The sequence below is a fragment of the Merops nubicus genome, unplaced genomic scaffold (genome assembly GCF_000691845.1).
Source record: "Merops nubicus isolate BGI_N331 unplaced genomic scaffold, ASM69184v1 scaffold659, whole genome shotgun sequence".
In the NCBI taxonomy this organism is placed as follows: Eukaryota; Metazoa; Chordata; class Aves; order Coraciiformes; family Meropidae; genus Merops; species Merops nubicus.
In genome coordinates, this window is record NW_008629938.1 from 1 (window position 1) to 15,096 (window position 15,096).

Genomic DNA, 15,096 nt, shown 5'->3' on the forward strand with positions numbered 1-15,096 from the left:
GGCTCCGCGGCCTGTGATGGGAGCGGGCCGGTCGTGGCCCGCCAAGTCTCGGGCGAGTTTGGGCCCAGAGAACTTCGGGGAGATCCTCTCCCGCCGTCGTGGTGGTGTCCAGGCGACCGTCCTGTCTGCGGAGCGTTCGGGCGGCTGTTCCTGAGAACAAACATTTAAACAAAGAAAAGCCTTTGGACGGATGCTAAACGTTTGTATAGAGAGTAACTTTGACAGCTAATTTTGCCGTTCTGTATGGAAAGGAGATTGGAATTGGAATTCTTTCTGTCAGCAGTGGAAGGCTGTAGCATGTTCCAGTGAATGATTTTTTTGTCACAAGAGTCGAGGTTGTCTCTCGAATTAGATTGAGTCCGACTTTTACTAATTCATAGGCATTTTTCAGAGCAAGCGAAGGAGCTTCCGAAAAGCTCTCCGAGAGCTGTTATTTCTGTTTGGTGGTAACGTTTTTCTTCCCCTCAGCGCCCCGCTGTTTGTGACTAGCTTTTCATTGTCACCTGCCTTGATCAGTTGCCCCTGATGGGCAGAATTTTGTCGTGGGCTACAGTCGAGTTCGTGTTCCTCAGATGAGTTAAGCAGGACTTAAATAGTCCATTTTTGAGGGCTTTAGTTTTGAAGCGAGAAGCTGAGGGTTGAAGTTGATGCAGGTCAAATATTTTCCCCATTTAGTTGAATACATAAAATACATCTTGGCTACTCAGTATTGTCCAGTGTTCCTGGAAACTTATTTCAGATGTTAGTGAACAAAAAGTGACATTGTGGTGCTGTATGGAGGTATTAATTCTATCTGTTTTTCCTTTTCATGCTTTTATTTTCATGTGAGAAATTGCAATCCTTGATGATAAGTTTTAGTTGCTGCATGTTGCTAAATGTGTATTTGCAGTGGATTTTCTGAACTCAAAAGCTAAGTCTGTGTCTGTAATGTGTATATATATTCATCTCTTTGGCCTTTTAGTTTCTAGGCATTTCTGTTAGAAAGTGGTTAATTATGCATTTAATTTTTTACACTTTGGGGATTCATTTTTATCTTACTTAAGTCCTATTTGGATGAAAACTAAAATCCATTAAAAGCACGAGCAGAATATTACATTTTGTTAAATGAAAACTTTATGCCATATTATGACATCAATACCACACATTTTATCTAAGTGTGTTGTGCAGATTTATTTGGTAATTATGTAGGAGGAGGCTCAAAAATTAGTGTTCTGGAGTTTCTGGTTATAATGGCCTTTAAAATTTTGGGACTAGTTTATATGATTTTTTTTAATTATTTTTTTTAAAAACATGTGGTTAAATTTGCTGTCAGAGGAAAATGCACTGTCCTGTAATTTCAGTTTCCTCTTTTCTTCTAATTTTTCAGCTAGTTCAAGAAATATTTGGCCTACATCAGCAGAAGTGAATGTCAGAAGTTGGCTAGGCACTTCAGGTTGTATTTCAGGGTGATTAGCTGTTGATTTTTATAAATTAGGTAATTCAGCATTTAAGAAAAGCCTGCTGGCAAGCAAATATGTGCATCTTATTTTAGCAAAATAAATAACTGCAACTATGTTTGTACACTAATGAGCACTGCAAGTATTTTTAATGGGATTATTCTGGAAGCTTTTCTACATATTAAAAAAAAATGGAAGAAACACACCTGGTTTTGCATATAAAATAACTTCAGCTTGTTTGACATGGTTCTAAGCTGCAGGCTTCAGTCAGCTGGGAATAAAGTTTAATAAAAGTAGTGTTCTATAGCACGTGTTCTTGTGAAAGCCTCCAGGCTGCTGGGTGATGACATATCTTAGTGTCTGTACTTTGACATGTGGGAAGGCTCTTATATTACCTTTATTGCTGGATTCTAGGTATTAAAATATGAGTTAGATTTTGCATTAGCTTGTTGAATATAATCAAGGGCTGTAAATGTGAAAAAAATGCCATGATCCAGCCTCTTAATCTCCCATGTGATGGGAGACTGGCAGGACCCAGCCACCTGTGAAATCCAGATAGTTGCCTATCTAAAATTTTGGGTATTTTTTACCCAGGTTTGTGCCAGCATAGCTCTGTCAGTCAAGAGTTGTGCCTCTTACAGCTTGGAGGGGTAACAGTAGGTCCAGGGCTTGACTTGTGAAAGAAAATGTGATTAATGGAAGGGAAAAGCTCTGGTGAAATATGACTCTGAAAGTAGTGACTAGCCATTCTTTTTCAAAAAGATGATTTCTAACACTTGCCTGTCATCCTTCTACTCTACTCACAACCATGCAGTCGTTGATCCCCCTGTCTTTGTTGTTTCATGTCAGTTGTAAGCTTCTTATTAAGCTTAATTGTAAGCTTAATTGTATTATAATACAATATATATATTTTCTGTGGCAATTGGCACAATGAGATTTAAACATAGCAGAGTTGTTTGACTGCTGTTGCATCACAGATTCTTGTCTTTCTTCCCTCACACTTAAATTTTTCAGGAGTTTTGATTAGAGTCTTACTTTTCTGAGTAATAAGACGTAACGTTTGTATCTTGGACAAGAAAACAGCTAAATTTATGGAGGGGAAAAATAGGTGTCTTAAATATTTTGAAATTATGATTTTGAATGTGGAATTTTTCTAGGCAGCTCAGGGGTAGGTTGTACAACAGTTTGCCTGCATGCAGAATAAAAGCAACAGCAAATTCTAGTCCATCTAAACCTGAAAAGAGAATAGCATTTGACTGAAAAGGTCCAGCAGCCTTTAACTGAGGATAATTATTTCACTAGGACTCTGTGTAAGTCAAGAAAGACACCGAGGGGCTTCTTTCAGAGGGCTGTGGCAGTTGTAGAAAGCAAGGCTTTGTAAATTATTGTAACAGTAAAACAGAGAAAAGACTTTTACTTTTTCCCCCCTTGCATTATCTTACCCTTCCAGCTGCCACATGGCATGATGAGTGTGTTGTTCTGCATGATTTCATAATAACCCTTGCTCTGGAAGTAGTTTTAAGAGAAGTTCCAGGTATTTTCATTATACTTATTTATATTTTTGCCACCCTTCCCCTTTTTTTTTTAACCTGAAGCCTGTTCTGTGAATTTACACTTGTGGTAAGTGTCCAGATGTCACTTCACGTGTCCCTGTGCATGGCTAAATTCTCTTCTAGACTTTGGTGTGGTTGAGCAGCTTGATGCCTGGGAACTAAAGTGGGCATCTAATAGCACTGAAAGCTGTTGTGAGGAAGGGTACCTAGTGAAGTAGAACAGGGGGAAACACAGGAATTTGATCTGAAGGCCATCTGAGGAACATGGGGGGCACAGGGTGAGCAACACTTAGGTGTGGGGGTGCTGGGTGTACATTGGGGTGCTTGCTGTCATGCTGGGTGGGTTTTCCCTCCTGCCATTAAGACATGTTTTACCAAAACAAGCCAAATATGAGGGTTTATTAGCAAGTTGTTGCAGGGGAAGCTCCTTAAGGTATCTTTTTGTTAACCTTCTTGCTTTTGTTTGGTCTGGGTGCACATATGGAGCACGTTGGCCACTCTTAAATGTAGCTCTGGTTAAGTTTATGTTGTTGATTTTGCTGAAAGTTTAGTTTGTATTTATAACAGAATATTTTCACTTTTTCTCTCATTTTTCTCTCCCCTTTCCCATTCATCTTTCCTTTTCTTACCTTGCCCACTCAGCAAAATTAGCAATGCTAATTCAAGTACTGCCCGGGTACTTGAATCCTACCTTCAGTTATCTTTCCTGTTACAGTTACATTAAAAAAACCCATCCCCATTAGATGAGTGCAGTACATCTGGAACAGCCCATAATGTACCCCAGAGAGAAGCTGCTAAGTGTGGATTTGACCTTGTGGAGGTGCATTTAATCCCTGTTGTTTGTTTGCACTTAGTGTTTAAACTACTACCAACAGTCACGACACTTCAGCAGTATGACTTTTATGTGCTATCAGTGCTCAGCATCTGTTTCATCCTTCAGAGTGTATAGAATCATATCCAAAAATACATTAGAAGAATGTAGCAGTGCAGAGACAGGCACACTCAGAAGTTAGGAAATGTCAGAATTAAACTTTCCTGCATAGTTTCTTAAATTCAGAAGTAAGCAGGACTTGCTTCTGCTCCTCTAAACCAGAAACCTGCTACTTTTATCTGTTGCAGCAAGGTTTGTGTGTGTCTTCTGTAGTCTTACCTCTTTTGGGGAAAGGGTTGTGGTGAGGGCAAGTGGAGTCCCAGGTCTGTCTGCAGAATGTGCCAGAGTAAGCTTCAGTCCCACTCATTTGGACAAATTTTGCTCATAACACCATGACAGCCAGTGGACTTAATGGTGGACTCAATTATTCATCTGGTTTATTTCTTTGCTGAGATTTTTATCTAGTGTAAGGTGTATGGTTCATACTGCAACAGGGCAGTAAAAGATTTAGTACTGTGTGTATCAAAGATGATATGGCCCATCTTCTTTAATCTCTTTATTCATGATCTGGATGAGGGGCTTGGAGCACTCTCAGTAAGTGTACAGATGACAGCAAATTGAGCAGAACTGCTCAAGGGTTGTGAGGCTCTGCAGGGGGATCTGGGCAGGTTGGATTGTGTGCCCAGGTGGCCAAGGAGGCCACCAGCAGCCTGGCCTGGATCAAAACCAGTGTGCCCAGCAGGAGCAGGGAAGTGGTTGTCCCTTTATACTCAGCACTGGGGAGGCCACAGCTGGAGCACTGGGGTCAGTTTTGGGCACCACAGGGTAAGGAGGACATTGAGGGGCTGGAGCAGGTCCAGAGAAGGGCAGTGAAGCTGGGGAGGGCTCTGGGGAACATGGCTTGTGAGGAGCAGCTGAGGGACCTGGGGGTGTTCAGTCTGGAGAAGAGGAGGCTGAGGGGAGACCTTCTGGCTCTACAGCTCCCTGAAAGGAGGTCAGAGTGAGGTGGGGGTTGCTTTTTTCTCCCAGGTAACTAGAGGTAAGATGAGAGGAAATGGGCTGAAGTTGCACCAGGGGTGTGCTAGATTAGATATTAGGAAGAATTCTTTCCTTGAAAGGGTGTTGAGGCACTGGCCCAGGCTGCCCAGGGAGGTGGTGGAGTCAACATTCCTGGAGGGGTTCCAAAAGCATGGATGAACTACTTTGGGATGTGGTGTAGCAGTCATGGCAGTGTTGGGCTGATGGTTGGACGTGATGATCTTAGAGGTGTTTTCCAACCTTTTTGATTCTGTGACTGCTGATCAGAACAGAGGTCCCTGTTCTGCCACTGAGGAGGCACTGCCAGCCAGGCCAGGAAACAAATTACCCCTTGAAACTCCTGTGGAAAATGAGTTGGGTTTGCTCTAACACCTGAAGCCTGCTGCAGGAGATGCCTAGCAGGCTGTTATAATATATATATAAAATATGTAGTATATCTAGTAAAGATGCATTGGTGGATATGTGAATTTTGGGTATCTTGTGTCCTGCCTACCTGAAACGTGTAGTCCTGCAGGGTTTGGTTTGTGATGGTCCCAGTGCCTCCCAGTCAGGAGCCATGGCTCTGATGAGGCCAGCACGGCAGGAGCTGTGCTGAGGGATTGGGAATGGCAGAACCTATAAGCATAAGAATCACAATTCATAATGAAAAACAGAACAAAAGGATAGTTGAAAGAAGTCAGACAACAACCTTGGAGAAAATTAAAATGAGAGGGAAGGGAAAACTTTGGGCTTTCATGGTACAAAAGGAACAAAGTCTGGTGGGAGTGGGGAGTCAGGGAAGAGAAAGGTTCATTGTCATTTGGCATTTTTAGTGATTGAATGTAATTTATTTTACAGCTGCTCCCCACCAGTTGTGCTTTTCTGTGGTCAGTTGTTAAAGGAACAAAGCCAGCTGCCTTGTTTTCATGTTACCCTTGTTTACATAAAGTAGATGAATATCCTCTGAATGTGAAGTGCATATTCTGCATGATTCTATTTTCACTTTTTTCCACTTTTTATTCTGCAGATTCCACCAATCTGCAAGCAAAGATCATGGCACAGTCTGAGGGGAGAGTATTCAAGGCCCTTATTAGAGGCTTCAGAGGTAGGTATAAATTGGGTTTTTTCCTACTTGCAGGTCAGAGGAAACTGAAGCCCTTGGAGCTTCTTTCAGTTTACCCTGCTGGGTTTTGCTTTTGGTTTTAATTTCACTATTTACAGTTTTGAACTGCCACAGGTTAAATGGCAAGTTGTGTGTCTGCCTCTAGAAAAGGGGATAACTTTGCTTAGAGGCTTCAGACTGTTGCCCCTTTCCTCAAGAAGTCTTTTTGAATGTCTAGAAAGTAATGATAATACAGTAACTTGCAAAGAAAGGTTCTTAGAAGTGTACAGTTTGTGTCTTGATACTTAGATTCATGTTGGTCAGGCACAGAAAATGGCAATGCACAGAAAGCTGTGGGTTTTCCTCAAGTATGTAGGGCTTTAGATTGTCAAGACTGTGCTTAGGTTGTGGCATATCAAGAAGCTGGAAATTTCTTCTCCTCATTCTGAGTGTCAGGATGCCAGGCTCTTATTCCTGTGAGGTCTGCTTGCCTTAACACTAATCTAAACATGAGAGAAAATTTTTCCTGTTCATGGAGTAATTCTGACACATTTCTAAGAAACACACTTTGAATGAAGCTAGGAAATGTACATGTCTTATTTTTTGTGTTTTTTTTTTATTATAAAAAAAAATAACCACTCAGAGGACTGACTTAAGCAGCTGAAATCTTTTGGGAATCATTGGGAATTCAAAGCCTGAAATCTCCTTGCATTGTGTTTTAGAATGTTTTTCTTTAAAATATGAAAAGTGAAATTTTTGATTTGGAAAACACTGATGTCTCCAAACCATATGCACAAAAATGAGATTCCTCAAGAGCTTTTCTGTAACTTGAGCCTGGAAATTGTCAAATCTTTTAAAGAAAATGCAGACTCTTCTTGAAAGCTTTAACCTGTCTCTTGTTTGTGGCAGGCACTTTGGAATGAAACTTGGAGAAACACCTCGTGGTGGCGAGTAAATGTGTTTCACTACATCTCCATGCATTAACAAATCCAGAAATTTTGTCTGTGTTTATTTAACAGGGAATCTTGGCCACCTGCAAAGAGAAGGGAGCATTTGTTCTTTCAAAGCAGGTTCTTTTCCTCTCTGCCCCTGTACATGGATTGCAGCAGGGGCTCTGGACCTGCTTAACTTGTACCTCTTCTGGCACTATGAGGCCATTCTCCTCCTGAAAGGGAAGAGAAGTGTGAAGTGGATTTATTTGTTTATTTTGCCCCCAAGTAAAGTTACTCTTTATGTACATGGGAGGAGTATTGTTGCTTAAGTCTCTTCCACTTGGATGCTGATGTGTCCCAGCACAGTTATCCTGCAAAACTTCAGTTTCTTTTCTGTGTTCTTTAGTCCACTTCTCAGTTTTTAGGTGTCCTTCTAACAAATATTTAAGGCTCTGTTATCTTTACCTCTGGGCTGCTTGGAACATGCTCTTTACTATCCTGCTATAGTCCCTTTCTTCTTATTGTTACTCAGGTTTTCAGAGAGAGAGGTGATATCTTTTATCAAAGCAAGCTGATACAGTTGGAGAATAAGAGGGGGAAAACAGATCAGTAGTTCTTCTTTCTGTTGGCTTTTACACCTGTGTTTCCTGAGGCTCTTGGTTCAGCCAAAATGAAATTGGGCTTTTCATTTCCACACAGATCCTCCCAAGCTGGCGACTGACAGAGAAGAGGATGTGTTGGCATGGCCATGCAGGGGGAGGCCTTCACACAGATCCAAAGGAAGGGGTAAAAATATTTGTTACTCTTCTCTGTGACTGATGTTTCCCTGTGACTTGACAGTTGGGGTAGTAGAAATCAGCTTTTGTATACAAGTTTGGGCATCAATTAGTAAAATTACCCTTGGAGCAAGAAGGGGAGAGAAGTAATTAAACTGCCTGTGTATTTGCTTGGAGTTAATGTTAATGCATCTGCTATATTTTGACTGTATTTATATTCAGGAAGCACATGTTAAAATAATTATGATAGGTGTGTAAGGAGAAGCAGCATCTTTTATTAGACCAAATAGTTATGGTTAGAAAATGAGGCAAGCTTCTGGTTAAAAGAACACAATATGAACTTTGCAAGATTAAAATTGCAAAAGCAAGGCTCTTGAGTTTATGTAACTTCCATTTTCTCACTTCCTGCACAGGCTTATTTCTGAGATGCTTTGTATATCTGCAGAATGATTCCTTGTGATGATTATAACTTGATCAAACTTGGGTGAGATCTTCCTAAAAATAGTGAAGACTGTGTTGGTGATGAACTGAAATTTCAGTGCAGAATCCAGGCCTTTCACAGCTGTTTTGCTCATGCTTAACTGTTCTGGTGATGTCTTTCCTACATCCTCACTTCTAAAGAATCTGAAGAGTTAAACCTGTGATTTCCTCTGAAATTTTAATCTGAGACGTGTCCCTTCATTGAATCCAAACCTGTTTCTGCTACAGGCAGAAGTCAGGAGAGATGCTTCCAAAATTTATGCTTTGGTAATAAGGGAATTTCAACACCTAAAGTGTAGCCAGCTTGTTTTAGCAAACATCTGTGATCTTTTCTGCATAAGGCACCAGGGAAACAGAATAATCAGACCTGTTCAGTCAGTAGTGCTACTGGCTCTGCATGTAACATTAACTTTAGACTCATTTTAAGACCATCTTTGCAACAGGTATGGCTCTTTCAGAGGTTTCCTAGGCAGAGCAGACTTTAAAGCTAGCAGGCTGTCCTTCTTGTTTACTCTGATGTTACAGAATATAGTTATTAGGGATTGTATTTCCCCTGTCAATGGGAGGAGGGTGTTCTCCCTGTGGTGTCACTTTGGTGATCACACATATGTTGGGATTAATTGTTTGTTCTTAGGGTTTTTTCCTCCTAGAATTTCTGTTCTCTTGGGTATGTTGGTTGCTGAGTGTTTCCTGTTTGCTGTCATAACTTCTTTTTTCACAACTCTGTGGAAGAGATTTTTTTTTTATATATATAGAATGAACTCACCCTCATATGATTCAGTTGCAAATCCATTTAACAGGCTCAGCTTCACAACTGACCTATCTTCAAAAACACCACAAGGGGCTGTTTGTTCTTTCTTTAAACTGCTGTTTCCTGAAATGCACAAATCCTGAAATTCATTATTCAGCTGAACCCCTTCACATGTGATGGCAACTTCCTGGACAAATCCATGTAGTCATTATAGGTATTACATGTTTAATCATCATGGGTTTTATTTGGAGTTGCTGCTTTTCAAAGCTCTGCAGTTTGGCATCATTCAAGGATTTCAGTTCTAGGGTTTTCTCTGATCAGAAAGGACATGGGAGGTTCTGTTTACCAAAACACTAGTAATGTTAAGGACTGGTGGATGTTCTTTAATATTAAAACTCACTAGAAATACCTTAGCCAGAAATTTTGATGCCAGCTGATATTTTTTAGCCTTCTAGGCAGTGTAAATATTCTAGTGGCATTCTCCAATTGCCTGTGGCTTGTGGCTATACCTGTAGAATCCAACCCACTGACTTTCTTTTTTTATTCCAATAAATGGAGCTATAATGTAGTTAATATAGGACCTTGTCAGTTAAGGCTCTTGTCAAACTAAACCACTATGAGCTGTTAAGGATTATCCAGGAGAAAGCTGCAAGAACTGGCTGCAGGTGAGGTGAAATGTGTGAAGAGGAGAGCAAAGAGCAACACTGGGTGCAAAAGCCAAGAGGTTCTCAGCAAAAATGAAGGAAAGGAAAGCTGATGTTGCAAGCACAGTTCTTGCACTTGTGTGTGTACACACACTTGTGTTCAGTGCAGGAAAGTACTGGCACCCAATTTACCACATGAGAATTTGTTCTTCCCCTAGGATTATGCTTTTAGGAGAACTGCAGGTGATACACATCTTGTCTGTCTTACAAGCTGATGTTGCAAGCACAGTTCTTGCACTTGTGTGTGTTACACACACTTGTGTTCAGTGCAGAAAAGTACTGGCACCCAATTTGCCACATGGGAATTTGTTCTTCCCCTAGGAGGATGCTTTTAGAACTGCAGGTGATACACATCTTGTCTGTCTTACACCTTTCTGTCTTCCAGATTTTTTTTTTGACAAACCAGCCTGTTCATTCTTGAAACTACCTTTGGGACCAGTGTTTTTAATTGCCCCTTTTAGATCTGCTTCAGTGGATACAGAACTCAATACTAAGGATAAACAGAGTATGAAGGGCATGTTCCCTTCATCTCACAAGTAACTAGGACAGAAGCTTACACATCTGGGGTTTTTTTTTTACAAAATTTTCTATTTTTTCTATATATTGAGACTGAAAAGAGTATTTTACAACTTTGGGGTTTGTTTTTTTTTTTGTGTTAGTCTTTTGTACACAGACTAGTAATGAAAACTGTGGTGCCTGACTTGTTGCCAAGCAGGTGTATATTATGGAAAGACTGATAGTCATGATGGGCCCCTGATAATTGGCCTTCCCCTACCACTGTTTCACTCAGTTGCTGTTTAGTTTGGTAGTCATTGCTTGCCTTCTGTGAAGGGATGGGTATTACAAAGACAGAAGGCCAAGTACTTTTGTCCCAAAGTCTGGAAGGAGAATTCAGACCCTACTTTGACATTTGTTTAAGCAGATGAGCCAACTGAAAAAAGAATCCTCCTTCCTCCCTCCTCTTGGTGTTGTGCTACATAAGTCACTGTGTGGTCAGAGACTGAGCCAGTGTGAAGTGATCTAGCTGAAAAATAACGTGTCCAAATGGTGGGAACATCCCCCTCCCTCCCCAAAGAGCTACCTCTGCTTCTCTCCCAGCAAGCTGCATGTCATGGACTGAAACAAATCCAAATGCCTCCTGCTATAACAAAAAAAGGGAGTTCTGTTCTCAGCCGTGCTCTCTGTTGTGCTGCTGAGTTTGTAGGTTTATCTGACTGTCCTTGCAGAGACAAAACCCTGCAACAGACACTGAAGTTTGTTCTGTCAAATTCTACTTTGACAAACTAAATCAGCTTGTCAGGGTCTTTCACGAGCTCCAGAGGTGTTGGGAGAAACAGGCTGGGACTGTACAATTGATGCTGCAAAGAGAGGAGGGAGCAAAGAAGCAGGGGAGGAAGCAAGCTGTTGGTGGCTGGGAGGATAACCTCCTCAGGGAGCTTGTGCTGGTACAGTCCAGAGGGGGATACAGCTTTGTGAGGCAGTCAGTACACAGCGAGCCAGAACTGGGGCTTTTTTCCCTTCCTCAGCAGTGACAGCTTAAATGCAAGCAGACTGGCATTTTCTCCCATCTTGCTTCTCATAGCCAATCCTCCTGGCACAGGCTTTGTCCCTAAAGTCACAGGGCCAGCCCAGTGAGTGCTTTGCAGTGCTCTGCAGTCCTGGAGGAGTGAGGACTGTCTTTTATCCCCTCCTTAGGTATTTTGAAAAGTTCAGCACCTGGATGGAATGGGGCAGGGAGGGCAGGGGAGGATGTTCAATGCTCATTCCTTTGCAAATAGTCTTCAGTATTTGGTAGTGTGTTTTAAGAACACACTGCATTCAAAAAGAAGAAAAGGCTTTGCTCCCTGCTACATTAGATTTCTAATGCTTTTCCTTCCATTCCTGTAAAAATAGGCCTTGGAAGAAAATATGAAACATTACTGTCAGTTAAAAGGTAAAATAAATGCATCTCTTAACCTTTTTATACACCACAGAGAAAGGGCCCGAGTCCATTAAACAGATTGCTCATTTAAATTCTTAATGTTGCCACTTGCATATTTAAACTATTCTCAGCTCATGTTTCTGCACACCAGTAACATCTATTTCATGGTAAACTTTGATGTAATATGTGTGCATTTTGCATCTCCTTTGATATTTCTTCTTGTTCCTTTGCAAGGCCCTTGGCAAATGACTGGCTGCCTTCTGACATTTTTTTTTCTGAATGCATTTACTTCTGTCACTGTTCAGAGCCATGAAGGAACGGAAATAGATTCCTTGTTTGCAGACAGAGTATTTTGTTCTTTTTAATGGCTTTTTCTCTGCAAGGTCTGACTAGCCAATAGCAACATATAATTAGAATTGCTTTGGCTGCACGAGTATCTTTTTTATTAATCTGATACCTTTTTTTTTTAAGCTTCCTTTTAACCTGTAAGTGATGATCAAAGATATTTTCCAGATGTTTGAACTGCTATCTGTGCATATCTTGGCTCAAATGGAAAGGTTCATGTGTATGCTGCAGCAGATACCTCCACCCTCTGAGTGGGTAGGACACAACAGAAGCAGTTTTACATCCCCTCTTCACATTCAAATTTCCCTTGTATCTATTTTTAAGAAGTCTTTTGAAATGTGTTTATCCTGTGTAATGCTCCAATACTTTTGCAGTTGTTGACAAAATGCAGTTTCTCTTTGGTTTTCTTTGAAGTTATGACTAGAAACACTGAGATGAATGTTCCAGTGCTTTTAAAAGCTCACCTCTATAGGACTGGCTTCCCTGGCTGCCTCAGCAATCTTACCTTTTACCAGAGCTTTCTTGCTTATTGACACTGGACCTTAAGAGAGAATTTCTAGTCTGATTTTTTCATCCTCAAAGTCAAGGAGGGAGCATTCACAACTACACAGTCTAGTGAGGGCAACATTACAATATGTTATAAACCTCCTCCTTGCTACTGTAAGGAAAAGTCATTTTGAAAAGGTGTGGACTAACTTTTTGTTTCCCTCCCTCCTCCTGACTACAAAATACTGCCTGAAAGGGAGAGATTAGCTGCTGCTTGCTGCCCTCCCTTCAGCATTCGATAACCTTCTTGTCTCTGGAGTTAACCTCAGGGCAGTGAAGGCAGAAAATGGAGCTGTTGATACTGGTGCTGTCTTATGCATGTGCTGTTGTTCTCCATTGGGTTGCATGGTTTAAGTTTCAGGTAATATACTGAGCTTGGGAGTTTAGTGGAATGTGTGTCATAAGGGATACAGACATCTGTCCATCTAAAATAAACTGCATTTCTGTAAAAGTACATAAATGCAACCACCAAAACAAAAAGAGAGGAAAAAAAATCCCAAAACACCATCCCCCCAAACCCAACCCCCCCTAATGTTTCTCAGGTAGACTTGTAAACTGAGTTGTGGTCTTGCTTAGAGCAACATCTGAAGTGGGGAGAGGGAGAACCTGTTAAACCCTCGTGTGGCCATGTACACCTCCTGCCTCACACAGCCTGATTACAGTGACATTAGTGGCCTTAACTCAGCCTCCAGGTGTTTTTCCTGCTGGTAGTCATAATTCCTTTGGGCACCCATGGGAGGACTACCCTGTGGGTTCCTGGAAACATGCCCTGAAAGACAAGGGCAGAATAAGAGGATATCTCACTTCTCTGCACAGGCTGTGAGATAACTGAATAACTGTGGAAGCAATTGTTGGAAATGCTTAAATTTGTAGTAGTGCAACTAGATAGTTTGAAGTTTGTATTCAGTTCAGTTTATATATCAGCATATATGTTCAGCTTCAGACATTGGATGGAGTTGCTATAATAATGAAATATATATAAATATACATAGTTAAAGTACTGTATGCTGTTGTGACTCACTGAATGTTCTCCAAACTACTGAAGCTTATTGTAGACCTTTCAGACCTTCTTCTTGCCTTGTTACTTTATTAATTTCTTATATTTGTTTTGCATTTTCCCTCCTGTTGTTTCTATGCTATGTTAAAGCAGCTTCCTAAGAAGAAATACCAAGCCCTTGCATTTTGTGCAGGAATCTTGAGAAGATAAAAAAGAAGGGTCAGTTTGTTTGTTCTGTGAAGTATTTCAGCTGTGGTGACTTGTGGCTTTCTCTGTCTTCCATTTACAGCTAGCAGTACTTGCACTCTTGAGGACATGTGAATTAAGAACAATTCATCCAACAGTGTGTCATGGATAGAAACCTAAAAACTTACAACTTTAAATTGTAACATGAAATGCTAATCTCAAAACATTGTGAAGCATCTGTTGCCTATCAAATAAAATGCAGAAATGTATAAAATTCTTATTTATACTGTTATTTTGCATCCCGGGGAGTCTCTTTGTAATGTGATGCCTTTATTTGTTCTTTCCAATAGCTGAAAGAGATAGATGCCAAAAAAATTATCAGAGCAATGTTGTCTTATGTGTGGCCTAAAGACAGACCAGACCTGAGAGCCAGAGTGGCCATATCCCTGGGGTTTTTAGCAAGTGCAAAGGTAAGAACAGAGACTTCATTGCACTGTGATAATTACTCTTCATCTGCAGTTACACAAGGAATGTTCTTCTTTTTTTTTTATTGTTTAAGGAATTTTACAATCTTAAGATGTCAGTTTCCTCTGTGAGGAGAATATAATATTAGAAATAATAGCTTAAATTTTTTTAATGGATTGTTTATGCATATGTGTTGTTAGGGAGGTGAAGATGGTGACCAGAATTCTTTTTTTCATTGCTTACATTACTGATTTTCCATTGCCAATTAATCATTTACATCATAAGCTGTGGGAAATGTGAGTTACAGGTTGGTTGCACATTTCCTCTTCTTGTGTGGTGCTGTATCTGTCAAACAGGATTTCTTCAAGGCTCTGTGCCCATTCTCAGCTCTGAACTTGAGGCAGAACTCTTGCTGTGCTGTGAAAAAGGGGGTTTGAGCTCCACTCTTTGCTTGGTGTTTCTCTGTAAGGTGACAGTGGAATTTCTATTCTTTCATGGGCTTCTCTGGTGTCCTAATATAAAAGAAGCTGTATAATTATTTTTTTTTAATACCAAACCATACTTTAATTCAAATGATTATTCCTCTAGTATTTTGATTATATGAAATGGAAGGTTGCTTTTACTTTCACTTCATTTTGTGAAAGGATCTCTTGCCTACAACAAAATTAGTGTTTACTTGTTCTTGGAAAGAAATAGGCATGCAAAAGCCTTCTGCACATTAATGGAGGATATAATTCAAGTTTTGTGCAAGCTTTGTAGAAATAGTTGAGAAAAGCCAATGTGAACTTTAGGGGAAAAAATCTTTTTTTGGGAAAAAAAAAAAGTTTAACTGAAAATATTGGACTTAAATTTTGTAGAGTTCTCTGAGGCCTGTGGATCAACCAGGTTGCTTCTAAATATGGCAATTTTTACCAAACACAAAGCTATCATTAGTATCTTACTGGGATAAGCTGGTGTAGGTACTACTTGGCAGTGAGTTTAGCACTTAAGCTAGTTGCATGAGCAACTCTTAGT

At 40.4% G+C, this 15,096-nt stretch overlaps 1 protein-coding gene across 1 annotated transcript in view; it reads left to right on the plus strand.

The window, feature by feature from the left end:
* Positions 1–5,910: 5,910 nt before the first annotated feature.
* Positions 5,911–15,096, plus strand: part of ABCB7 (ATP-binding cassette, sub-family B (MDR/TAP), member 7) — a 32,283-nt gene continuing 23,097 nt past the window's right edge. Inside the window, exons 1-3 of the mRNA XM_008947081.1 lie at positions 5,911–5,982; positions 7,611–7,697; positions 13,968–14,087. Of these exons, the coding sequence (XP_008945329.1) occupies positions 7,644–7,697; positions 13,968–14,087 (174 nt within the window). The 5' untranslated portion in view covers positions 5,911–5,982; positions 7,611–7,643. The remainder of the gene's footprint in view (positions 5,983–7,610; positions 7,698–13,967; positions 14,088–15,096) is intronic.